Below are 26,135 nucleotides of genomic sequence, written 5' to 3'. Positions count from 1 at the left end.
TCTTTCATTTGTTTACGGAAGAACCAAGGTTGGGCTGTTTTGTTTATTATGCATCCCCCCGCGTTAGAGACCGATTATTATTCGAGATCAACAACATTCGCTGGTTTCCAATCATCTAACATATTTCAAAACAATCAAATAAATGTAAACATGTGAGTTAATAATGAAAATTTAATAAGGATCATAATATTTATAATTACACTTTGAGCTGGCGATGTTGGTCCGACCGAATCAACATGTGCGCGACAAGTAACAGCTGTCATACCACGACAGAATTTCCTCGGCAAGACAGAAACAATGGCTGAAAACGTGAAAGTAGCTGTTCGAGTGAGGCCTTTCATATCCTTTTGTAATCAATGTTTATTCGTTTAAAGTTGTTTGAAAAGTTTTTAAAAAGTGTCGTCATATTTTTTTTTATTTGTATTTTTTCTTTATGATATTTTCTGGCTCTGATAAACATTTAAATTATACTGTCATCAGATATCATGTCACCTGTGGATTTCGAAATTCCGAACTATAATACATAGTGTACACAGTACTATGGCAAACCTTTTTTTCATTTAGTTAATGTTGTATCTTAATATATTATATTTCTGGTTGAGGAATATTTGCATTATACTGTTCCAGCAATGTTTGTTGAAAATTGTAATCCTCATACTACATATTAATATTTTTTTTACTAAAGACTTTTTTAAACATAATATTTCACATGCAGTATGAAGGTTCTAATTATTATTAATATCACCAGAATATAACCCAGTGGGCACGCAACGTTGTTTCAACGTTGAGAAATGGTTGAAATCAAGTTGCAACGTTGATCAACCATTATTCAACGTTGAATCAACGTTGAGGTTTAAACGTTGAAACCCAAACCATAACTCAACGTTGATTCCACGTTGAAGACCCAACTTATTTTCAACGTTGAAGACATAAACCACTTTTCAAAGTTGAAACAACGTTTTAATATATTAATGAAACTGAACACATATTTTCAAATTTAAACTTCCTTATCATTTGTTTAATTTAGGTTTTACTTATATTTTGTAAAGTGGAAGCAATAAATGACGTACGTGTTTTTACAAATATTAAATGTTAATTTGAATACAATTTTATCTTATATATATTCCAATAAAATTAATATATTATTATCTTATCCAATTAAAATATCAATTTTCTTTTAAATGAAAAGTTAAATTAATATTTCACATAACATTTTTATAAAAAAGATTGTTTTCATACAAGAAATTTGAGATTGAGCTGTGCGTACAGCACGTGGCTAATTGCATTTTAACTGGGTCAGTGAGAAGGGGATGCGCGGACCTATCACTACTGCAAGCACTGCTGATCAAGGGAGTTATGCAATTTACCAGGCTGCTCTATGTCAGCTTGACCGCTAAAGACGCTATTGGTGAACAAAGAAAGTCAGTTCTTAGGTACACCTCGTGCAGTCACTACGCAGGTTTTATGTACAGTAAAATGCCGGGATTTTAGCTTTTGGACGATTAATTTGTGACTATTTTATATTTAACTCTGGAGTATCTTGGGAGTTATTTTTTAAATCAGTCTGCAGAATGCAAATGATGAACTGACAATTGTGGATTCTACGTTTTTGTGTTGACATCCTTTGTTTCATGCCATGGAAAACAAGCATGGCTACCATTTGGCGGAATGTACGTGGTTTCTCCTACAGCCTTATTTAAAACATTTTGAAATGCCAAGTTCAACTTTTTAACGAGGACTTAATACACAAGTTGTTTAGCAAAGGATATACTCAAATACTACTAGGATTTAAATAAAGTCTGACTTTATACTTTTGGATTTTTTTAATAAAGTGTCAAAACACATAAAACAGCACAACTTAATAAAAGACGATATGTTTATAAACAACATTTTACAAAAATTACTTAATTTTAACTTTTTTTTCATTGTCACATCTATATATATATTTTAAACCAGATTTCAACACAATTTCTACGTTGAATCAACGTTGAACTTTGACGTTGAAACAACGTTACATTTTCAACGTTGCCTCAACTTTCATATGCAACATTATTTCAACGTTGTTTCAACGTTGAAATGCCCGCTGGGAATGCAGGGGTTCAAGATTCCATTCCTCATCGAGTCATTGCATGATTTAATTTGAGATTTTACATATGATACTCTCAAATTTCTTGTGGAGTTCTTAAAAAATTAAAAAAAAAATTAAAAGCTAATTTGGAATTATATCAGTTTTGCAGTTTGATATTGAAATATATTTTGTAACAAATATTTGTGATATATAAAACCAATATTTCCTTAATATATCGCACAATGACCGCGAGAAGCAGAGAAAGGCCACCCTCATCATTGATATGAAGGGGAACAGCACGTACATCAAAAACCCTGAGGACTTGAAGGCCGAGCCTCGCTCTTTTGCCTTTGATTATTCGTACTGGTCACATGATGAATTCAAGGAATCGTCCAGTGGCTATCTGGAACCCACAGGAAGCAGATATGCTGACCAGGTAATATATATATATATTACTGTAGATTCCTTATTATATGTAGGGAATTAATATCTGCTTAAATTGCAAAATAACCATAGTCCCCCAAATAGAATTTAAAATCTCAATTCATTTTTTCTTAGATTGTTAACTTTTAAATTATCGTCATTTTAAAACCTCACTTGACGTACAAAAATTTTGCATTTGCTGTTGGATTGTGTGTGTGATATTAAATCCTTCTCTGCGCCATAAGGTGCATAAGGCCCATTGATACTTATCCCCGGTTTCTGTGATGCTAAGCGGATGAGTCATTGACTCCCCCTGGATGGGACACCAGTCCATCGCAACTTAACCCCCAGCATAAGCGGGTACCCAAGTTCAGAATGTCAAGTGACCTGGCAGCTGGGTTTGAACCAACGACCTTTTGGTTACTGGCCTAATGCCCATGACCACTGAGCCATGTGCTCCACTATGTGTGGTATTTGATGCGAAACACGAATCTACTGTAGTCTTATATACCCACTCCCTATTCCCCTCCCCCTCTCTGTCTATTTAAGTTTAAAGTACTTAATTTGCTCTTTTAGGAATTAGGAAGTTGGGTTTTACATAAAGAACATGTTGTACCAGTGCTCTTTATGTACAGGAAGTAGACACCATAAAGAAAAATAGCTTAATAACTAAATAAATGTCTGCATGTTAAATCAAATCATCGACTCCAGTCTACAGGATCCATTACGAAGTATAGAGATAATGGACATGCATTCTAAAAGGACAAATTTGTATGAATAATTGATGGAATTTTATTGATGCGCGCTTTATAGACCAGCCCAGTTTTACCTTCTGTTATAAGTGGTAGAAAGCTCTTTGAATTAAGACATTTATATGTATGGTTTATTGGAAAATAAATTACCGTAGTAATGTATAACAGTACAGAGTACAGTACAATATATACAAATTTGTATTTATTCACCATGGCCATTATAAGGAATGCATAATGTTAAACGTGTATATTAATTTCAAATTTATACGAGTACATGTTTTACTAATTTTAATTCTATAAAATTTCCAGGAGCAGTTTAAATCTTTTGCAGACAAGACGCACTACTGTACATCAAAAACTTTCTCAGCTCATTAAATTTTCTCTGTGCCTGAAACTTGATCCAGGAATCTCATTTGTGTCTGCTAATCTTGATCAGAGCAAAAAATAAGTTCAATGGCTATAGGATTTTATGAGTTTCCATTTAGGTCTGCATGTAGCTTTGAGATTTAAGATTAATCTTTGTATTAATTTTTCGGAGAGTTAGCGATCGATGAATGCCGAAAAAAATAATCAATGAAGATTCAGCTGACGATTTTTTATGGTTTTTGAATAATTCATCAAGTGCTGGCTGCGATTATTATGTATTCTTAGATAATCTGGGTGGTTTTCTTTTTGTAAAGCAGATTATTTTTGGCTAAAATTTTAATTTGAAAACAGAATTAAAGGGAGAGTGTTTACAGGTAAGAGTCATGTTTACACAGCTTCTTAAACTCGCTTTTGTGTAGGGGGGTTGTTTACTTTATGTCATAAATCATGGATGACAACCCATTTAAGTGTACGTGTATGTAGTAAAATTAAAGGTCTGATTTACCTTGTTTGTTAAATTTTGAGTTTATAAGTTGTCATGAAAACATTTTGGTGAGAGAGAGAAGATGTATAAAGTAAAATTAAAGATCTGATTTAATATGTGTATTTTTTTTTATAAGTTGTCATGAAAGAATTTTTGAATTATAGTTGGCAGAGAGAGAGAGAGAGAGAGAGAGAGAGAGAGGAGAGAGAGAGGAGAGAGAGAGAAACATAAACATGGGAGGGAGGGGGAGAGAGAAAGGCCCTTGACAGTGAAAATTCAAATTCTGAAAGTTCCAAATATTTTTTCAATTGTTTTAAAGGTCTATTATGTTTCATTTACGTTAGGCTGAGATACATTAGATACCATATAACCACTGTGATTTAAAAAATCTTCCATTTTCAGAGGAGGGTATTTGATGACCTTGGGAGAGGTGTCCTTGACAATGCCTGGAAGGGCTACAACTGCTCCTTGTTTGCCTATGGACAGACAGGAAGTGGAAAGTCCTACTCAATGGTGGGATATGGTAACAATAAAGGAATTGTCCCTATTTTCTGCGAGGAACTCTTCAAAGGAGTGGAGGACAAAAAAGCCACAGCCGGTGAAAATGAAGAGTACCAGGTTTGAATTTTTATGCTCCCCTCCCCTATCTTTTTCAGTTTATTTTTTTAACTCCCTCCAAAAAACTTTTTGTTTTTTTTTAACCAAAAAAAGTTTATCACAGCTGAGGCCTGTTCAATAATGACATTATGAAAAGTGCATGGAAGCTTGCAAGCGCTTTCCAACATTCCATATCCAGCCATAAATATTTAGTATGTGCTTGCAAGTGCCCTTATACTTCTCTGCCAAACAGAGCTGTAGTAATTACTTGTTTATATGTAACAAGTAATTGCTTGCTCCAAAACAAAAAATATAATATGCTTTATGTCATGTATGCATAATTCAATGCTCATTTTGTCTCTTTGCCCATATAGCCATGCATCAAAGTTCACATGAAGAACCGCATGCATCAGATTATGATGTAGAACGATTAGAAACCAATATGAAAGAGCTTAGTAGCTCTAGATATCAAAACTAGCTTTGAATTTATGTCAATTAATGTTAGAAATTGACAAAAATTTCATTTTACTGTATATTTTAAAGATAGAGAGCACATTAGGCACAATTTAAATGAATAATAATATTGAGATTAAAATCTGCTAAAAAAAATTAGGCTTTACAAGTACACATTATTTACACCTAGTTTAAGAGCACAACAGTGATACATGCATTTATTCAATTTTGCTATGTTCAAATTTTGCAAAAAGGATTTGAAATGCTGATAATTTTTGTTTGCATATTTTCAGGTGACATTGAGCATGCTGGAGATTTACAATGAACAGGTCAGGGATCTCCTTAATCCAAAATCCATCGCTCAAAAAGGCGGATTAAAAGTCCGACAGCATCCGTCCAAGGGATTCTATGGTATGGACTGGGATTCGTTTAAGATGTTTAACTGTTAATTGTAAATGTATTATTTTGTGATTTTAGATTGACACATTATACCTGGTATGTGCATGCATATAATTAATTATGATAAAAGATGAATTTTTTGTATTACAGACATGCATTTTTCCTTTTTTTGTATATTGAAATGTTCTCTGCAACGGAAATCTTTACAATGATTGATATATGTTCTATAATATTAGACTATTTAATATATCTGTGAATGAAGATTTGTCATTTGTCATTCAGTATTGATATATAAATGTATGTTCTATTAGAATATCTAAATTATCTGTGAATGTAGATTTGCCTTTTGTCATTCAGAGTATTTTGGTTGTTGACTGATTTTAGTGGAATCTCTGGTCTCCTGTCCTGTCAGCAGCTACAATGACATCGAGAACAGAATCAGCGAGGGAACACGAAACAGAACTGTGGCAGCCACAAACATGAACGCCACCAGCAGGTAACAGAAGGCAATAATTAAAGTACTGAATGGACTGTCAATATTTCCTAGCTTCTTATAGAAATGTAAACATAGTACTTATTTATACTTTTAGGTAACTCAATGAATTTTGAGTGTATAAAACCTTTTATTGTGCAAATTAATATTCTCAGCAAGACTTAAATTGATAACTGAATGAAATATTTCGGCATAAATTGACATAAGTTAGTGCAAATTGTCATGAATTAGATTCCAAAAGGAATTGACAGTTTAGATCTAGGCAAGGAATCTGCAATGAAATTGCATTCAGTTTGTATTTTCTCTGAATGAAGATATATAATTACATTTAAATGAACTTATTGCAAATAGTCTTTTAGTTGGTTTCTTATGTATGCACCCTATTAATCCATGTGTTATGAATATTTTTTCCTTTATTTATAGCCGAGCTCATACCATTGTTGCCATCACATTTGTCCAGAAGACCCCGAATGAAACGGGACAGAGCATGACAAGGACATCGGTGGTGAACCTTGTTGATCTGGCAGGAAGGTGAGTCAGAGGTCAAGGATAAATTCAAAGGTCAAGGATTAGTCAAAGGTCACAAAAAAGATACATGGAAAAGTTTTAAACTAATTTCTGTATACAAATTATGATCCTTGTATTTATATTAAACCTTGAAGCTTCTGCGAGAACTTTTTAAATAATGTATTTGAAAGAAGACTGTGAAGTTGAAGTCTGCAATTGTAAGAAGATGCTTAAATTGTTGGATATTTAAGTGATCATGCAATATTAAGAATATCAATTTCAATGTTATGAAGGTGTTTGAGGTGTAGAATCAGATCGGTTTATTTTGAAATTGTGCAGGAGTTGCTGGAGAATGAACTTGGATTAAGTTTCTCTTGATCACATGTACATGTACCTGTTCATGATATTTTAAAATAATATTATTATTATGAGTCACTAACATGTCACATTGCCTCTTATTTGTACTCCCCATTAAATTTCATAGTGAAAGAGCAGAATCAACAGGAGCCACCGGGGACCGTCTCAAAGAAGGATCAGCCATCAACCAGTCGCTGAGTACCCTGGGAAATGTCATTAAGGCCCTGGCCGACTTATCAATGGGCAATAAGAAAACTGTTGGTAAGTGATGAGTGCTGAATAACTATCTCATCTGAGTTTGCTTTAATGGCAATGAACAAAATATTTATATATTACATGTTTTTTGTACAAGAACATGTGCATATCATAGAAAAAGGTGGTTAGGCTTTAGAGTTGATGAATATATACAATTAAGATTGTTCAGGTATGTTTAATGTCTACCAGGGTATAGTCATGCATCTATAATTTCTTAAGTTCCAGTGAAGACAGAATGTTGAGTTTAAGTTGTTTCTTGTTTTTTGTCATGATTTAAGTTTTGAGACTGTTGATGTCAGAATTGAATTCAGTAGAAAAATATTGATGGCTTGATCAGATTGTAAGGTTTGAATTATGTAGGCTTTAATGCTTGAAGTTTAATGAGTAATCACAATTTGAAATTGTTGACCTGTTGTGGTGTATTTGTAGTTCCATACCGCGACTCTGTTCTCACCAAACTTCTACAGAACGCTCTTGGAGGCAACAGTAAAACCATCATGGTAAGCCTTGTATATCACTCTATATAAATAGGCCAAACAAACATAATCTATTGTTTCTTGTGTATCAGTCTATTACAATACAACCAAAATAAATTAATCTTAAGTGTTTTTGTTTCATCAGAATTTTATAAGGTAATGTGGCAATTAACTATTTTATTTTAATTTTTCATCCATACATACATGTATTGCTTTATTACATATTCTGAAAGAAAAATATTATATCATGGTATTTGGGTATTTCTTGCTTGTTATTTGATTTACTTTACACACATCTTCAGCATCTTTATCGTTAGCCTTATTTTTTTATAGATTGCCGCTCTCAGCCCAGCAGACATTAACTTTGATGAGACTCTCTCTACCTTGAGGTTTGGTGAGTTTATATATTAACATTACTTATCAACATATCACTCCTTTAAGCCAGTTCTAAGTTAAATACTGTGAATGCACTATATGTAGTGTGTACAATTTTTTGCGAAATATGACTCTTCAACAAGTTAGCTTGGATTTGACTGAGCGCATTTCTAATTGTACCTATCTGCCAACTTATATATTTTACAATTGGTGATTTACTTGATTTAGCGGTAGCCATTTTCCGCCAAAAAACTAAATAGAATACACAGTTTAATGTAGTACGTTTACAGTAATATGAACTCTTATGACTGGAACAGCTGACAGAGCCAAGGCCATCAAGACAACAGCCACAGTGAACGAGAGTCCGACCGACAAACTGATCCGTGAACTCCGGGAGGAAAACGCGCGGCTGATGGAGCTGCTTAAATCAGGGGGCATCACTCTGGAACAGCTGCAAGCTTCCGGTGGGGCAGTTGGTCAAAACCCAAACCAAGGTAAAGAGCAATTGCTTTAGTGTTAAAATTGGTTCAAAAGAAAAAGTGGGTGCTTCAGTTTAGCTTCGAATTCAATTGAATATCAGAAAACAGTTTTATAAAAAAAAAAAAATAGAAAGATCGAATCTTGCTTTATAGAGAGAACAAAAATGATATTGTACATGATTTCTTTGAAGATGGAATCTACGCTTTCACGCATGCATTTCTAGATCTGAAGTCCATGAATGATTTTTTTTGTAAATGTTGTTTTCTTTGTACCACTGCATAAATACATTAAATCATTTCAATTTAATATATATAATTGTATCTGCAATCATTCTTGAAAGACTTTATTGTATGATTAGATAATTGCACTTGTTAATCAAAGTTATATTAGATAGATTTAAATATATTCAATTGTATAGATCATTCCAGGGTGCATCAGAATTATCAATAAATATTGCACAAACAGTATATTTTCCATTAACATGTTTGCAATTATTCACAAATGTATGCAATTCCTTGTGAAATTTGCAAATTAGAATTCATAAATGTGATCATGGCAAATTAAGATTCAATTCTAAAAAAGTTAAGAATTTTTATCCTATTGCACATTTTCTTGCTTGACACATACGATCTTGTTGCTTTAGATTTATCATACAATTGAGTTATTATTAGCACCATAATTAAGCATAATTATGAATGCATGCTTCTTGATGAGAGCACCTTTACCATTATGTTTTAGAATCATCAGAAGGTAATATATATATTACTCTGTAGCAGCAGTGCTAGCTGTCACTTGGGTTTCTCCCTGGTTCTTTCATTTTCTGTTTTATTCACTTACGGTCAACAGCATATTACTGTAGTTTCATCAATATTCGTTGAATACCAATTTTCGTGGATTTCGTGGTTAATTGATCAACGAAATTAAATGTTTATTGTAGTTCAATTTCAACTAACATTTTGTATTGATAGGATCATTGGCCACAAATTGACGTATCCTTGAAACTGTGATTTTCAGAAAATCCACGAAAATAGATGCCCACAAAAATTAATGAAACCACAGTATCTGACAATTAAGAAATGACTTGGATGTGGTCTGACACCTTTTTCTACTATTAGGGTATTACATGTACCCAATTCTGATAATATTTTTCATTAATGTACATTTCTTCCCTAGCAAGGAGTTTAGTCTGGGCATTTATTTGATATCTGTTAAAAAATTGATTTAAAATTGCAAGATATAAAAGAATATAAATACAACATACTGTATGTTCTACCATTGCAGACCTTCAAAGCTAAATCTAGCTGTGTTAGGGTATGTTTTTGTTATCTGCCTGAATATACTAGTACCAGTTAAAAAAGAATTTAGCCTTTGTGCATTTATTAATTAGAAATGCTTAAACAGTATTTTGTGTGTTTTTAATTAAGTTATATTAGACAACTTTTTTTTAAAATCTTTTTTATTTGATTCATTGCTTCAACAGTTATAAAGGAAAAATGGTTGAAAAAGCAAGCACTGAACAATAAACTTGCAGATTATCAAGAGGTCAAGCCACACCATCAGACGTTTATATTGAATTTGTTGAACGATTTGGAAATATTTGTCTTGGTGATATGAATCTGGTATATATACACACTTAATGATATTAGATATGCCTATGAATTGTGTAAGATTGTCTGACCAACTCCCTATATATCCCAAACATCTTTGAATGTAAAATTTTGCCTCCTGAAAAAATCTTTTTTCACATTTTATAGAATAATTTTACTTTTATTAATTTATTTTATTTCCAATATTTTTTTTCATGTTTGTTTGAAAATAATACTTGTATTATTTTCTTTATTTTCGTAATCTTTATTAAGAAAGTCTTAATCTCATTAACTCTTTGATACCCTTTCACTTTTAATTACAAGCAAACTCCTAGAAATTACAATGTCTGCATGCTTGCCCAAGATTTTTACCGTTGAAATGTCACTTTACTTTGTAAAGTAGGGTAGCCTAAGGTTTACTAACAAGTTGATAATTATGGTATTAATGTTAAATTCCCCTACCCAAGGCCCCATGATTTTTTTTTCAGCCTGACATAAATCTTTTGCCTTTAGTTGCATTTTATAGGTATTTTAATTATGTTTCTACAGGCTTTATGATATAATCACCAATATATGCTGGCTCAAAGTAGAATTTAGAAGGGGTGTTTAGAAGTCATATATATTACATGTATATACTTTGAAATCAAGTTGGCTTGGTGAAGGTACCATGGGGTATAGATACAGTGTGCATGTAAATATTTAGATTTTGAGTTCTGTTGATTTTCTTTTAATGAATTTTGGTATGCATGAACACAATTCAAACACTTTATGAATGTTTTTATGTTGAAATATTACATTGTTCTTGAAATGTGTTCACACTGCACATCAAAACAAGTTTTAACACAAAAATATGTATTTGTTGAAATTTTATAGATATATTATTTTTTTTTTTTAATTAAAAACTGCAATTGCAGTATTTTTTGGCTTTTATATATGATTATATGCAGTGAAATGATATGGCATATATATTATTCAAAATCAGAAGTTGAAGAAATGAAAAAGGCAATGGAAGAAGAACTCCGAAAGAACCAAGAAGAGATTGAAAACATGAAGAAAACATGGCAGGAGAGACTGTCAGAGCAAGAAACAGCAAATAAGGTGCAGATATTTCCCATTTCCCATGTACTTCTTTATTTCCCATTTCCTATATACTTCTCTTAGATTTATAAGTAGCTACCATAGTTTTTTTTTTAATGAATAACAAAACTTCTGGTTACAGGGTAATGTTGATGCAGAACGCAAAAAGCAGGAAGAGAAAAAGGTTATTCCCCACTTTTGGAATCTGCATGAAGACCCTGCCCTGACTGCCATGATAGTCCATTTCGCCAGAGAAGGTGTGTTTCGTTGTGATATGGCAAATTGAAATGGAAACATATTGCTTAAAATGGGCATAGCACAGAGAAATTAAACTTTTATGCAGCTTTAATGTAATTTTAATTAAAATGTACATTAGTTTATGTTAACTTACTGGTATTTGTTTGCATGTCTCTCTCTCTCTCTCTCTCTCTCTCTCTCTCTCATTTGATGCAAATGACCATAACACATACTGTTTCAAATTTTATGCCATTAATACAACAAAATTTTTTGGAAAAGGTTAGAGGAGAGTGTTGTTAGGTGTCTGAACTCATGAAATAATCTGCATTTGTAGGTACATCAAAAATTGGAAACAAGAATGCCAGCCCTCCAGCAGAGATAACTATAAGTGGACTCAGGTAAATATTATTAAAAAGCAATTCAAAAAAAAACTAAAATAATCTTTAAGATATTGTCAATTTGTACCAAAATAAATTGTCTAATGATCAATTATGCTTATAAAATTGGAAATAATTAACTCATTCCATATTCTTTCATTGAATAAGGAGATAATGTCAACTTTTAGGGAAGTAAACAACTCATTCAGTGCATTCAGTACTTTGATTGTATTTTATGTATAGAGTGCATGTTTTACTTGCAGAAGAGTGAAGCATTATGATTAACTTAACTACTTGACAAAATGACCTGTAAACATATTTATAGATAAAGATACATGTATCTGAATTTTGTCTATATTGTGACAAGCATTTAATGCTTACAGATTGATTATTTAATTATATCCAATAAAATATCGGTACTTAAGTGGTTGATATAAAACTTTCTTTATGGAGCTGAGAATGTCAATAGAAGTAGAAAAATTACCATTTTATGATAACCGTGTTTACGATTCTGGCCGATTTAAATTTAGCATTCAGAAGCAACATGGTGTAGTTACAAACAAGGGTGGAGTGGTGAAAATCAAATCTGTTGACGGCAAAATTCTGGTCAACGGAGCCAAAATTACGAAGGAAACGGAACTCCATCACAATGACAGGTAAGATGTCAATTTGAAATCTGATGTAACAGCATCTTTCATTGGACATTTTGTAGAATACTTTTAAAGAGACATTACAGCTGAAAACACATGTGTGAATAACTTCAGATTTACCTATTGTATAGTTAGGAAATAAGAAATAACGTTTATTGTAATAGTTGAAATACACGAAAATCCCTTTCACATACTTAATTAACGTAATTATGAGCTTCCGGAGATTCAAGGGTCGTAGAAATCTGAATAATCTTATATTGTTTATTTGTACCACGTGGACTTTGAATGACAGTAATTGACACGTGCTGAAAACTACAAGATCTTCGTCCGACTATGGTCATCATGGAAAACGAGGTTAAAGCGATTCTCTAAATGAAACATATCCTTACTTACTCGATAATTTACAAATGGTTTACTAATTTAGGTTCATTTTAAAGTGAATAGACATAAATATGTCAAATAACCCCTCAAGGGGCCTCATTTATAAAAATAGATTTAGGTTGTAGCAACTCCTATGATAAACACGAAAAAATACATGCTTACAAAATAATAATTCTGGTTAATTTAAAAACTTTGAACAGTTATTACATCCAAAGTCAGTTAAAGTGCCCCAAAAGAAATCAAAAAACGGCCGAGGATTTTCAGTAACGAAAATGCAGGGAATGTTTAAATTTTGATAGAGCAATATTTGAATGACCAGAAATTACACACGAGAGCCCTTGGAAAGAAGAGTTTATATTCTGCTAACCGTCAAACAAATGTAATGTAAATTTGGTAGTGAATTACGTTATCTCCTAGGATGATTTTCAAAACTTTGAATAAATTATTTTTGTAGCATTCACCATGGTCTTTCAGGTAGTAATATTTGATGAAGGTAAAATAACTATCCAATTAAAAGCAGTCGTACAATTGAAAATTTACTACAAATTCTAAAAAAGCCCATCTTTACACACACTTCATCTACAAAAAAAGAAGTAAAAATGGATTCTAAAACAATGCAAATTTTGTTATTCTTTACTTAGTCTCACATACTTAAGTAAACTAAGAACTATTCCAATATTTCCCTTTGCATATCTTTTATGAGGATACTCTCAAGTTTTTGTATGTTAAAATTCAACGCAGATATTTATTTTGAGACATGAACAAATGGTCCTCTTTGTAACGTAATTCACATTCATCCATGAATTACAAACAGGCATTGTTTAATGAACTAACGGAGCATTTTTACAATTTAGAGTATAAGAAATGATAACAAATATGGCAATACCTTTGCAAATGATAACATAAAAATGTCTCAAAATTATAACGAAACATCACATTAAGTGACATTTTACACACCTTATTAAATTTCAGTCTAATTCATAAGCTGTATATTCTGAAAGTGCAGAACTACCACTTATTACAAATTATTTCGCCAATATCTTTAGCGCCCACTTAAATGTGGTGGGATTAGACATTGTATTCTATTTCAAAATAAGTGTGGAAGATAAATCAAACAACGTAACGTAATTCACATAAAAAGCAGGAAGTGTCAAATCAATCAATATGGAAAGGAACATTTAAAGTACGCAGGGTTTTTTTCTTAAAGAGTTTCTTTTACAGTTCTTCAAACAAATTTTGGGCCTTTTCGAGATCCTTTTCTGAGAATTTAAACATGTTTCTTGTCTTGCCCTATTTTACAGGCTCGTTCAGTGAGCAAAGTATGTCACTATCAGGAATCCAGATCTTGTCTGCCTTTTCGGGCCATCTGAATGACTTTTTCCCCCCTGTCATAAAAGTAACATGATATTCCTGGTCCTCGTTGTCATATTCGAGAATTTTCCCGATATACCATTTACTTTCGTATATGGCTGCAACATATGCATCTACCTGATACAGCTCACCTGCGTTCTCAATATCATTAGCAATATGGTCCATTGCTGGCTCGTCTGTTAAGCTGTTGGTAGATGTGCCTCTCTCAGTACCTTGACCAGGACCAGAGCTCATACTATGGACTACCCATCCCTCACAAGGTGGTACCACATTTCCATTTTCAAAACATGCTTCACAGAAACAGGATGTGTCCCGAACAGCTATTTCACCTCCCCCTAGGGAAATAACAGCATGTACCTGTATGGTACCCTTTACTTGCTTTCCAACAAGATTTGTTAGTTCTGCATGAGCATCTGCACAATGAGATTTTGGAACAAACATGTATTTCAAAGAGCTATTTTCCTGAGTTTTTCCCCACTGGTAAAAATCATCTGCCGACTGAATAATTACTGAGTGCCTTTTAACGGCCATATCCGCAAGCCTCTTGGCCGTTCCTCCGACCCCGTCACAGGGTCCTTTCCCATGACCTGCCTCAAAATAAAGCCAAGTTGCTTTGATACCAGGGAAGATTGTATCATGCTGTGCTACTATTGAAAAGATCTGTTTATTTCTGTATTGCGATGTTGGTGAGTCCGTCATATAGTGAACCATCTCAACATTTGGTAAGATCGATCTCACTTCTGCAATAACCTGTTTCATTATCGCAAAAACTGTCGATGAAGTGTGTGATAGCTCATCAGAAACCACAACCAGTGATTTATGTTTCACGTCATTTCCCGTTTCCTCTTTTGTATAGATAACAACAGGGTGTAGCGTGACTGCGTTCTTGTCAAAATAGGCCGACTGAATTTCCTCAGCAAATCCACATGTGTAGTTCTCAGCGAAATCCATATGGCATATTGCGTGATTAGAAGGCAGTATTTCTTTTAACCTTCTAGATTGTCCATACTGCACCTTAACTCTGTGTACATGTTTTCTGAACTCTCTTAATTCTGTGCGCATCAGCGTGGCAAATTCTTCTCTAGGTCTCTCTGAGGTCACTATTTGCATTCTTTTGAAAGTTCTTCCTTTTCTCTCCACCTCTACTCTTTTCCACTCTGCAAACTTAATATTTTCTTCTGCCAAATTTTCTATATCACTCAAAATTTCATCATCTGATTTTTGCTCAACATAGGTATCTGGGTTTTCTGTGGTAGGCATACCTATTGTTTTCAAAGCTTTTAATTTTAGGACCATGTTTTGATGTCTTTGGCATAAACACGTTTTTCTGTTACTAAATTTGACGACACTGATATGTTTCGGCCTCATTCTTCTGAAAACCGTAAGACTGATCTTTGTGTTGCTGTTTTCCGCTAAAAACTTTCTGTGGAGATTATAAATGTAATCATTGAGAATCCTTTTCTGTTTGTGTTCCTTTCCATCTTTGTGGGCATCTTTCTTGCCTGGCAAACAGGTACTGTTATCATCTCTTTCCATGAACGACTCAACCTCTCTTGTCAATGTTTGGCGCTCAGAAATAAGTCGCTGTATTTTTATACTCTTTCCTATTCTCGCTTTTAGAATCTGTTTCCTATGTACACCAAGACATGTACTAATCTGTCTTCCCATTCTATATTTGTGGATTAGCTTTCCACAAACAATTCCCAAAACAGTTCTCTGTTTGGCTCTCCCCTTCGCTTTCAGTGCAGAAGCTTCTGTGTCTCCAACTAGGCAGTTCTTAAAGAAAAGCTGTTTTCTAACCTTTTTTCTGGAGTTTGGGGTCATATTCAGACTGTTCACCTCTACTCTTGTTCTGCTTTTTGGTGTGCTTGACACCGCTGCAGTTTTCGAATCATTCTGTTTAGTTTGAGATTTATCAACTTTATCTTTTAATCGCTGTACTCTTTTTCTCAGTGTTGCATTTCTCATACCTAGTGCCTTAACCTTTAACTCTAGTGTCTTTACTTTCTTATTTGCCCTTGAAAGAGATTTATTGATTCTTCTTTTTCGTTTCACCCCGTGACTATTATTTTTGAAATCCATTTTTACAACTAAATGTTGTCCATTGGAAGATGTGCTTGGCTGACTTCCAGTTGTTGAATCGCATGGTCCAGGTTCATCATCGTTAGTCTGCATTTCAGTTTGAATGTGGTCATTACTGGAACCCATCTGAGTCTGCTGCACATATGCGCCCTCTTTTGCTCTCTGTCGATGTTTTCGCATGCTTTCTTTTATTCTTTTGCATCTTTTCGATAGCGATTTTTTCGATAGTTCTGAAGTGGGCACATAATACTTTTTTACACGTTGAACCTCTTTTCTCAAATAATTTTCGCCTTCTTCAGCCTTTTTCCACTCCCGATATTTCTTTTGACGCTCAGCATTGCTCATTCTAGTCATTATCTAAAATTAAAACAGTACTTGCAAATGTGTGTGAATTACGTTACACTATTGTGAATTACATTACACTATAATAGAGGCACATTCCTGATGTAAACACAGAGCAAATCAATGTTTTATACTTATGATATCAAAGTATAACATATATTCGTTATTCTCAGAAACAAGTTCTATTAACATGATAAAAGATAAAAAAGTTTCATTTAGTCAAAAATAAGCTACTCACACTTAAAATGATTACTTCCACCACTCTCCAAGTCAAAATGGTTCCCGCGTGTTAACTTTATTCTACAAGTCCCCGTATGTTAAGCGGTGTCAATTAAAAAAAGATACCTGAATATTTGGCTCCCAGGTCAAAATATTTTACGACATGAAGTAATTTATCATAACGTAATTCACTGTAACGTAGTTCACAGACTTTGCTTTAAAGGAAAATACGGAAGTAATTACAGCAGTTAAATGCATTGCCTATGCATCATTTTTATTGGGCATCAGTATGTACATCAGTCAAGATATTTAAAATTTGTAGCATTCAGGTTCTGTCTGCAAGATCGCGTAACGTAATTCACAATTAAATGCAAAAAGTGGAAAGTTTTCGGAATTTGTTATTTTTTTTCAGAAATGATATCTTTTGCCTCTGAATCATCATTTGTTCATTAATTCATTACTTTGTTTTTGTTGTTATCCTTTAAACCTAACCTTAAATGCAAATTACAATTTCACTATAGATCTAAGAAAATCGTAACGTAATTTACCGCATAAAATGGGACAGTCATATTTGGATTGCAATTTTTTTCCCCTGTTTAATAGGGGGAAAACTATGAATAAAAATGAATTTTCCACCCCGTGATTGTTGTAACATACACTAATATGGCTCCCTTATTGGTAATTATAGTTTATATTTTCATGCCTGATTTCGACCACTCTTCTCTGTGACATCCCGTTTTGATCAAATTAGGCTAAGAAATCCTATGTTTTTGTACAATAAACGAGATCAACACATCGTTATATCTATATTTACAAATCATTCGTAACTTGACATCAGATTTAACACCCTCAGCAACTAAAGACGTATGGTTTTGTTTTCAAAAAACGCTTGTGACAATGAAAAAAAGAGGGCAATTCTTAAAAAAAAACCATTAAAAGAATATTATTCAAAGCATGCTTAATTAATAAAAGAAGAGTTATTTAACACACACACCCCACCCCCCCCCCCCCCCAACCCCCCCTCAACAATCAGGTACCTTAAAATTTGATTTTCTGTATTTGTAGAGTGTTGTTTGGTCCAAATCACCTTTATGTTTTCCACCACCCACAAGATGAGGCAAAGAATGTCAAGGAAGGAAAAGTGACAGAGACCCCAACCTACGACACGGCCCAACAGGAAATTGCCAAAAAGGCCGGCTTCATGGACAAGACTGGGAAATCGGAGGGTAAGAGTCGACATCAATAACAGTACATCCACAAAATAAAATGCATTTTATTTTTAAGCTTTTTATAAGGTTTGTTCATTTAAGAACACAGACACAGTAAATAATTAATCATTATACTGAAAACAAGATGTGAATATAAATGAAGGATGGTAAGAATTATTACCATAACTCTTAATTTGAGGGAAGTGAAAAAAATATTCTTTCATTTATCTAATTCATTAAAAAAGATTTCTGTTTCAGTCAGATTCATCTTTTAAAGCAATAGTAGCCATAGCATGAGGTTATAATCTTGACCTTGAGATTGATAAAAGTTTTGACCTTGACTTCTGGTCATTGTAAATTGTAATCAGCTATTGGCTTCTATCAGACAAAATACATGTATATGGAGCAATCAAATTTTTTTCTGTAGATGACCTGATTCTGCAAGAAGATGTAATTCAAATGCTGCCGATGGTCAATGAAGCCGACGCCATGTCTGCAGAGCTGGACAAGAAGGTCAAGTTTGAACTTGCTCTGGTGTCCCCACAGGCCAGGGGTCTCAAAGAAGGAAAAACAGAGGTACAACAGTGTTCATTATTATTTTGTGGTATCTTTGCCATTACTAGGTTAAGTATTGTTAGAAGTAATAGTAAAGGATTTAATCAATCTTGTTGTCAGCATTACTGTCCTATATCGTCATTGTTAACACCCATTATATGTAATTTTGATTGAGGATGGAATGAAATTTTGTCAAATATCGTCATGTTACAGTAAATTTGGTTGTTTATGCTAGTGGTCAAGTATGCGTTTTTTGTGGTCAAACAATACACAAGTTTTTTACCATACCTGTGGAGGTATTTTATGCGCTTTTAAGCTTACCATGTAAATAATGTAAAGTTCCCTCACACGTAAATAACCACTTTTACAGTGGATTTGAAATACGTCAGTTAAAAAAATATCAAAGCTTATACCTGTTTGATGGCGTTCCTGTAGGTGATGGTGAAGATCAGGAATCTGGAGAGCGGCAATGAATGGCTGTGGGATCGTAACAAGTTCATCAACAGGAAGTTCCTGATGCAGGAGATGTATCAGAACTACGTAGAGGGAGCAGATGACTGGGATGTGCCGAGGGTAAGTCATAATCCCAACCCTAGAAAAAAATCCCCTTCTAGTAATATGGCCCCTTCCTAAAGGAGCAGGGGACTGGGATGTGTCTATGCAGGGTTGGTACTGTCTGAATCCCAATTCTAGAAAAAGAATCTCTCCAATAGGATCATAATCCCATTCCTAGAGAAATGTTCATATTCTTAAAGGAGCAGATGTGCTCAATGTAAGAAGTGTTTTATTTAATCCTTCTGTGATAGAAACTATCCCACTCCTAAGAACATGATTTTACTCCTTGTGAACAAATTCTTTTTTGAGTGAAAAAATTCCTTTCCTAAAGGAGTAGATAACTAGGATACTCACAAATACTGTAAATCTAATTAATCACTCTGAGACTCTTAGAGAAAAAATTCCTCTCCTAGGAACACGATTCCCACTCCATGGGATATGGGAAAAAAATGATGAATCCCATCCCAAAATGAGCAGATGAATTGAATGTACCCAGGGTTAGTTTTATTAATGTGATTCCTAAAGAAAGAACGCTCCTCCTATGGGCTCAAAGCCCGTCTTGAAGACACAATCTCTTTTCTAGGAAAACAATCCCAAACCAGATGACTGGGATGTTCCCAAGAATCCCACCTCAGAGAAACAAGAATGTGTCTTCTTATAAATGGAAGCCGCATGATTTAAGAATAATACTTTTAAGAGTTTTGTAGATGAGTATTACACTATAGTGACCTTGACATTTGTAGGAGAAGGACCCGTTCTGGGAGGATGCGGATGTAGAGGTGTTGATTGGGACAGTCCATGTCCATCTCATGTCACTGAGTCACAAACTGGACATCGAGGAGACTCTGACTGTCACTAACTACCAGGGCAAGGAAAATGGTGGGGCTCTTTCTGAAGGATTTACTAAGTTCTTCACAATGTTTGAAAATTCACAGCAGTAGGAAGCACCTAGTGCATGTGTCAGCTCTATAAATTTTTGTCTGTATTAAGTGGTACTTTAGCATAACTTACAGTACATGTATTCTTTTACTGATACTTGCACTGATATAATTGGTTAAAAACTTCAGAGACTCATATTTGTCATCTCAATTTCTTGCATGAATTTATTGTTTGATGATATACTATTTAGTGTGCATGCATGTAGGCATATGATAGAAAAGAAATTGAGGATTGTTTTGGAGAATCAAATATTTAATAACAGCAAGAATTTATTCAATAATTAACTTTTTAATCAGGTCACATAGAGATTGAGGTCATGCCATGTACAACTAAGGGAGGACCCCTAGGAGAGGATGACTTTTTGGATGACCCCAAAGAATTGGTAACTAATTGACCTATATATAATTCTATTTTTTTCCCAATTTTAATTTTATGTTATGTACAGATTAATAAAATGATTGCTGTAAGAGTGACCAGAAAAAAGTAAGATCTCTTTATTTTTATTTTCCACATAGGTTGGGAAGGAGCTCAACTTCAAATTCAAGATCAATTTTGGCCGTGGTCTGCCATCTAACATGAGACAGGTTAGCATCTCAAAGCATGAATTATTCGAGATTGTGTAGTCCTCAATCTTTCAGCTGCAAGATTTATTAATCACTGTGTTATTTTGATTGCTTGATTTATTATGTCGCTGAATTATTTCAGAGCTGCTGTAAGTTCAAGTTCTACCTGGACAATCAGTACTCCTCGACTGCCTTTGTGGATGGAATGAATCCAGAGTACAAATTTGAGAAACTTTTCAAGTTCTCCAAATGTACCTCAGAAGTAAGTATGAGTTCCTCTTTTTTAGACAAAGTCTACTTGTTTCTCCAGATCGAGTGTGTATTTTCAGTCACAAATAGAAGTTGTTTATTAAAAATACTTCATATTTTTTATTTCACTGACATGATTTGATAATGATTGTTTTAAAAAACTGGTTATATATATACAGATTATCCAAGGAACATTTTCTCAACCAATGAAAATCTAATGTTGATCAAAATCAATATAATTGTTTGGAGTTAACGTTGATTGGTTGCTTTTGAATAATGTTGCAATGTCTTTTGGAAACTTTTAAAAGCATAATTATTCAGACTTTTAATGGTTATTTTTTGCTACAAATTTTCTAGCTTGTGGACTACCTGATGGATTCTGTAGCAGTGATTGAAGTGTGGGGCAAACAAAAGGATTCTTCACAAAAGGGTGGGGCCACCTTAGGGGCAGACACTAAACAGCTGATGGCTCGAGAGAAATCCAACCTGGTATGTCATTATAACTTTAGTAAATGTAAACTAGATACCTGGTTTACAAATGTAAACTACCTGGTTTACATGTGCTGCAAATGTAACAAATGATTAACATTATATTTAATAGAAAGTAAAATAGATGCATGATGCAAATTTATGTAAATTATTTGATGCATGGATTATCTTTATGAATGAAATTGTGCCTAAAAGCATGTTTGTTTGAATGTTGCATGTTTTGGAATTCTTATTCTTGTATTTGTGCATGAAGAAATGTACCAATTTATCTTTTTTTCAATGCATGTGCATTGTACAATGCTTATAGTAGAACAAGGGAGTAGGGGAATGATATTTTCATAACTCTAAAAAATGCAAGAATATTAAAAGGTTATTGCATATATACTTGAATAGTAATTTTAGCATTTAATGTGTATGTGGGTAACGTTTTTGCCTAGAAATGGCAGATAATGTTTAAAATGTACAGTATAACGTTTCCTTTCAGTTTGGCTTAAGTAATTATGAGGAGGAGCAAGCCAAGTTAAAGAAACTTGTAAAGTCCCCACATTAGTCCACTCTCTGATTTCTGTGTATTTCCCTGGCTTCTGTCCCTTTATTAGAATATTTTTTTCAGCTGTCATTATTTTATCCTTTCTTTCCACAATTCATTACTGACCATTATATACATATATACTCTGTTTTGCTAAGACAATTAAACTCTGACTTCCATTAACAACTCTTTGTTGGGTACAAGTCTATATATCGTTGTTTACTAGGCCTTTTCAAATCTTTATATGTATAGCTTAGAATTCTGTTGCATTTATTTGTAAGTCATAAATATTTTTCTTTGTACGTAATTGTACACTAGATTATAATTTATTAGTTGTTTAATATAGATTTGTAAGGTGGTTTTGTTTCATCATAATGCATGCTGTTTATGATGTTGCATCATGTACACACTTCAGATCAACTTCTTTAGAATTAAGATTTTCATTCCAACCAACAGTGTAAGCACCTTTTCTTAATTGTTGGTGATATCTACCTAACTCTATGATCATATCCCAGTTTCAAATTTTCTTCTCTTTTTTATGATTTTTTTTTCATAGTATTAGTTACCGAATTAATATACTAGTATACTTGTGCATGTATTATATATATTAAAAATTATATTTATTTAGTTCATATTTTTTGTAATTCAAACTTGATATATCATACTTAGAGATTTATTTATATTTGAAAAATAAAAATAAAATTCTTATAGAGTCCTCTGGAATATGTTAAAGCAGTGCAATATGCTAATTAATTAATTTCTTTCTTTAACTTCTTTCTTTTCACATTAAATTCAATTATTTGATAATTGCTTTTAAATTGTTTATAAACTTCTTTGAAGACAGCGAAAAAAAACCCATTTCTGATCATTCTTAATGTTAATGCCTTTTTTCATACTTATAAATACATATATATATTATAAATATATATTATTGTTTTTCCAAACTTTAAAGGGAGATAATAAACCAGTACCTGTGAAGAAGGCTGCAGCCAAGCCCGCAGACAACAACAAAGACAACGGAGTTATCATCCCTGTTCCTCCCCCGCCGGCGGCTGATAAAAAACAAACGGACCAGCAAATCAACACCTACAAAAAGCAAGCGGACGATGCCAACCAGAGAGCCAAGGCAGCGGAGCAGAGGGCAGCAAATTCCGAATCAACGGTGGTAAGTCAACCGTGATCTCTTGTGAAAAGAGAGGTGGGAGTAATATTGTAAAAGGATATAAACATGTTTCAGAATTTTTCAACTAGACAAGTATTTCTTTTTTTTTTTTTTTTTGCCGAAAAATATATATGATTTACTTGCATATATTTGCAACTGGAGGAAATGAAGTTAGAATAAAATTAACTGGTTAATTTGAAAAAGAAAAGAAAAGACAGTTGCATAGGAAGGCCCTTTAATGTTGAAAATTCTGTTGGATTTAAATTGTTTTTACAGGTATCTTGAAATAGAACTAATAATCATTTAAAGAGGTGCTCCCATATTGTGACTCAAAGAATCAAAAAAGTGATACCTGTCAGCTAATTTAGTTTGCATTATTAGTTTCGATTACAAGGTACATGTTAGGTTGATTAAAATGGCAAATACACAACCACTGTAGTGTTTTCTTTGAAGCATTTATAATTTTTGTTTCATTTGTAGTCTGACCTCAGAAGCTTACTGAATCAAAAGAAGAGAGGAGGAAATGATACCATCACTGTAAGTCCATTCATACTATATCTGCTACTGACATTATATAAATAGTACCTGTTTGGGAGGGTAACTGTTGAAATTGACACCCCGAGAAAACAATTGTCAACCGACGCAAAGCGGAGGTCGACATTGGTTTTCTCGGGGGTGTCAATTTCAACAGGTACCCTCCCAAACAGGCACTATTTATTTTTTTATACTGAATGTCTTATTTTTAAAGAAAATTTTACTGCTTTTATATAGAAATGAAGTGAATTCTACAGTGAACCGTACGCGCATAATTTACACACATGTAACAATTCCATGTGTTACCCGTTTCCAAGTGTGTTGCTAAATAACACTGAGGGTAACAGAGCAGATTATCAACAGGTCTAAACTATTCAGATTTCAGTTTTTAACATGAAAGTATAATAATATTTGATATGACATTTCTTGCATTAATGTGTGTAAAAAAAAATGCAATTTTTTTAAAATCATAATATTGATTGGTGGTGTACTATGATGCATGCATGTCTTTAATAAGCGAAAGCCAAATAATGATATTCATAGGATGAGTTTTTGATTTCTCATTTCTACACCAAAGTTGAAAGTTATTGTGGGGTTTTTTTCTTCAGATTGCAGAGCTGGAAGCTATGCTTGGAGGGGGAGGGCGGACTTCCTCTAGTGCCGCCCAGAAGGAAAACATGGGAGATCAAGCATCTAAGGCCTGCTCTATCCAATGAAATCCGCAGGGATCTTTCTATAGACAACTGCATGAACTGTGGACATTGGTTGTCCATCTCCTTCCATGATTTTAGTCCCAAATTTTGACATTTTTTCTGGATTTCTTGAATCCTGCTAATAACTTTGTGAATGGTCGTTATAATATCCAAAAAGGTTGTGTGTTTAAATGATACTGACATGTTTCCAAAATATATGGAACTTTTGATTGCAAAAATTCTTGCAAACTTATTTTGTTCAAAGATAAAAGAAACTCTTTGTGGGTCTTTTTCTTCAAATATATTTGCCAGCGTATATCTGCAATCTTCCATGTGTGCAAAATTCTAACAAGCAATGTATAATGATTTATTTTTTCTCAAAACACCGTCCATTATTTATGTACTTCTATACTTTTCTTGTTTTCATGATAACAGAAAAACCGGTAATGTTTATACTGCAGGTACAGGTAGAAAATATAAGTAAGAGGTTTAGAAAATTTTTGATTTAAAGCCATAAAGTAGGTATATACAATGTAATATATAAATTGTAATTGTCATTGCATTGGTTGTTGTATAATTTTATCATAAGAAATAAATTACACGTAATTTAGATCATATATACTTTAAATTAATTTTTATTCAGGTTTTTTTAGTTTACATATTTGTTAATATGTTATTAGAGTCTTATTTTGTTGGTATGATAATTATTTTAATTTTTTTTAACTTTTATTGATATTTCCAATTTATTAAGTAGAAAAATTGATAAACAGGGTTTTGCCCATTAAGTTTACTGAATATGGGATTTGAAGAAGATAGTTTATTTTTGTACACATGCCTTATGAATATCATCTCATATCCGTCCTGTTATACATGTATATGTATTTTTTTATGATCAACCAGTGTTTCTTTAGCTGTGTCTATAGTTGATTTAGTTGACTATTTATCTTAATCAAATCACAAACTTCTTTGTGCAATATAGAGCCTTAAGATTGTCTTTTTCATGAATGTCAACATTTTTATATGTTACCTATATTTTCTGTAACTTTACTATGTAAATTCAATAATTTTTCAGGGGTGAGGGGCGGGGGTCCTCTTTGACAACCCCTCCCCCCTATTCCCTCGAAATCCAGGCATGATCCTATCAAAAACTACCTGCGTCTTCTTATAAGCACTTAAATCTTTGTAATGCAAAGGAAAAAAGATCTGTTTTAAACATATCAAAATATAAATACAGTGTCTAACATCAACTTTTAAATAATCGTGTATACATGTACTTATATTAATTGCCAGCAAGCCAATTGATGATTGACCCATGTTGGCAATATTTCAAATATTACCAAATTTTCCATGATCATTGGTGGATGTACTATGTTTATTAATGTGTAAAACTGTCCTAGTTTTGACTAGGATTATCATTATGTTAATTTTTTGGCTGTTTATAGCATAACTTATGACTGTTTTGGGTATATACATTTTTTCTACTGAGTATATTAAACTATGATGCAGAAGGTGTTTTACCCCCCCCCCCCCCCCACTTGTTCTAACTTTTCACAATTAATCAAAATACAATATTACTCACTCTCTGACACTGTAAATGAAATTAGTTTTGCAAATACATGCATATTTTATAAAATGAATAAAATTGGATCAGCAACTTATTGTAATTGCATTTGTGTATGTTGTTGTGTTTATTGCATTGCTGAACACTTAATCCAAAGATGGTAATGTACCGGTAGTCAACAAATTGAGATTTTTAAAAAAGGGATGTCTAGTTAAGAATTATGCCCCAGTCCTTATTATTTTATTAAATCAACTTGGTTTCATCTTTTTTTTTTTTTTTTAAAATAACGTTA

The 26,135-nt window shown here is 33.1% G+C and overlaps 1 protein-coding gene across 1 annotated transcript; it reads left to right on the top strand.

Moving 5' to 3' along the window:
• Positions 1 to 217: 217 nt before the first annotated feature.
• LOC128158495 (kinesin-like protein KIF28P) lies at positions 218 to 25,941 on the top strand. The gene is made up of 26 exons (XM_052821365.1): positions 218 to 340; positions 2,311 to 2,504; positions 4,496 to 4,711; positions 5,437 to 5,554; positions 5,927 to 6,038; positions 6,459 to 6,566; positions 7,027 to 7,160; positions 7,584 to 7,654; positions 7,964 to 8,024; positions 8,323 to 8,499; positions 11,054 to 11,169; positions 11,291 to 11,405; positions 11,720 to 11,783; positions 12,293 to 12,418; positions 17,873 to 18,033; positions 18,443 to 18,591; positions 19,006 to 19,143; positions 19,869 to 20,004; positions 20,361 to 20,446; positions 20,580 to 20,648; positions 20,770 to 20,889; positions 21,234 to 21,365; positions 21,850 to 21,897; positions 22,847 to 23,059; positions 23,537 to 23,593; positions 24,199 to 25,941. The coding sequence occupies exons 1-26, from the start codon at positions 298 to 300 to the stop codon at positions 24,304 to 24,306; spliced, it is 3,072 nt and encodes a 1,023-aa protein (XP_052677325.1). The 5' UTR covers positions 218 to 297; the 3' UTR covers positions 24,307 to 25,941.
• Positions 25,942 to 26,135: the final 194 nt, after the last annotated feature.

Source organism: Crassostrea angulata, chromosome 8, assembly GCF_025612915.1.
Source record: "Crassostrea angulata isolate pt1a10 chromosome 8, ASM2561291v2, whole genome shotgun sequence".
Classification (NCBI taxonomy): Eukaryota; Metazoa; Mollusca; class Bivalvia; order Ostreida; family Ostreidae; genus Magallana; species Magallana angulata.
This window is presented reverse-complemented; position numbering and strand designations above follow the sequence as displayed.

Excerpts from the sequence above, each read along its gene's own strand:
- LOC128158495 (XM_052821365.1), top strand. The coding sequence starts at position 298 with ATGGCTGAAAACGTGAAAGTAGCTGTTCGAGTGAGGCCTTTCA. Across the intron at positions 12,419-17,872 it reads GAACTCCATCACAATGACAG|AGTGTTGTTTGGTCCAAATC; the intron begins GTAAGATGTCAA and ends CTGTATTTGTAG. Across the intron at positions 20,890-21,233 it reads TCTCCAAATGTACCTCAGAA|CTTGTGGACTACCTGATGGA; the intron begins GTAAGTATGAGT and ends CAAATTTTCTAG.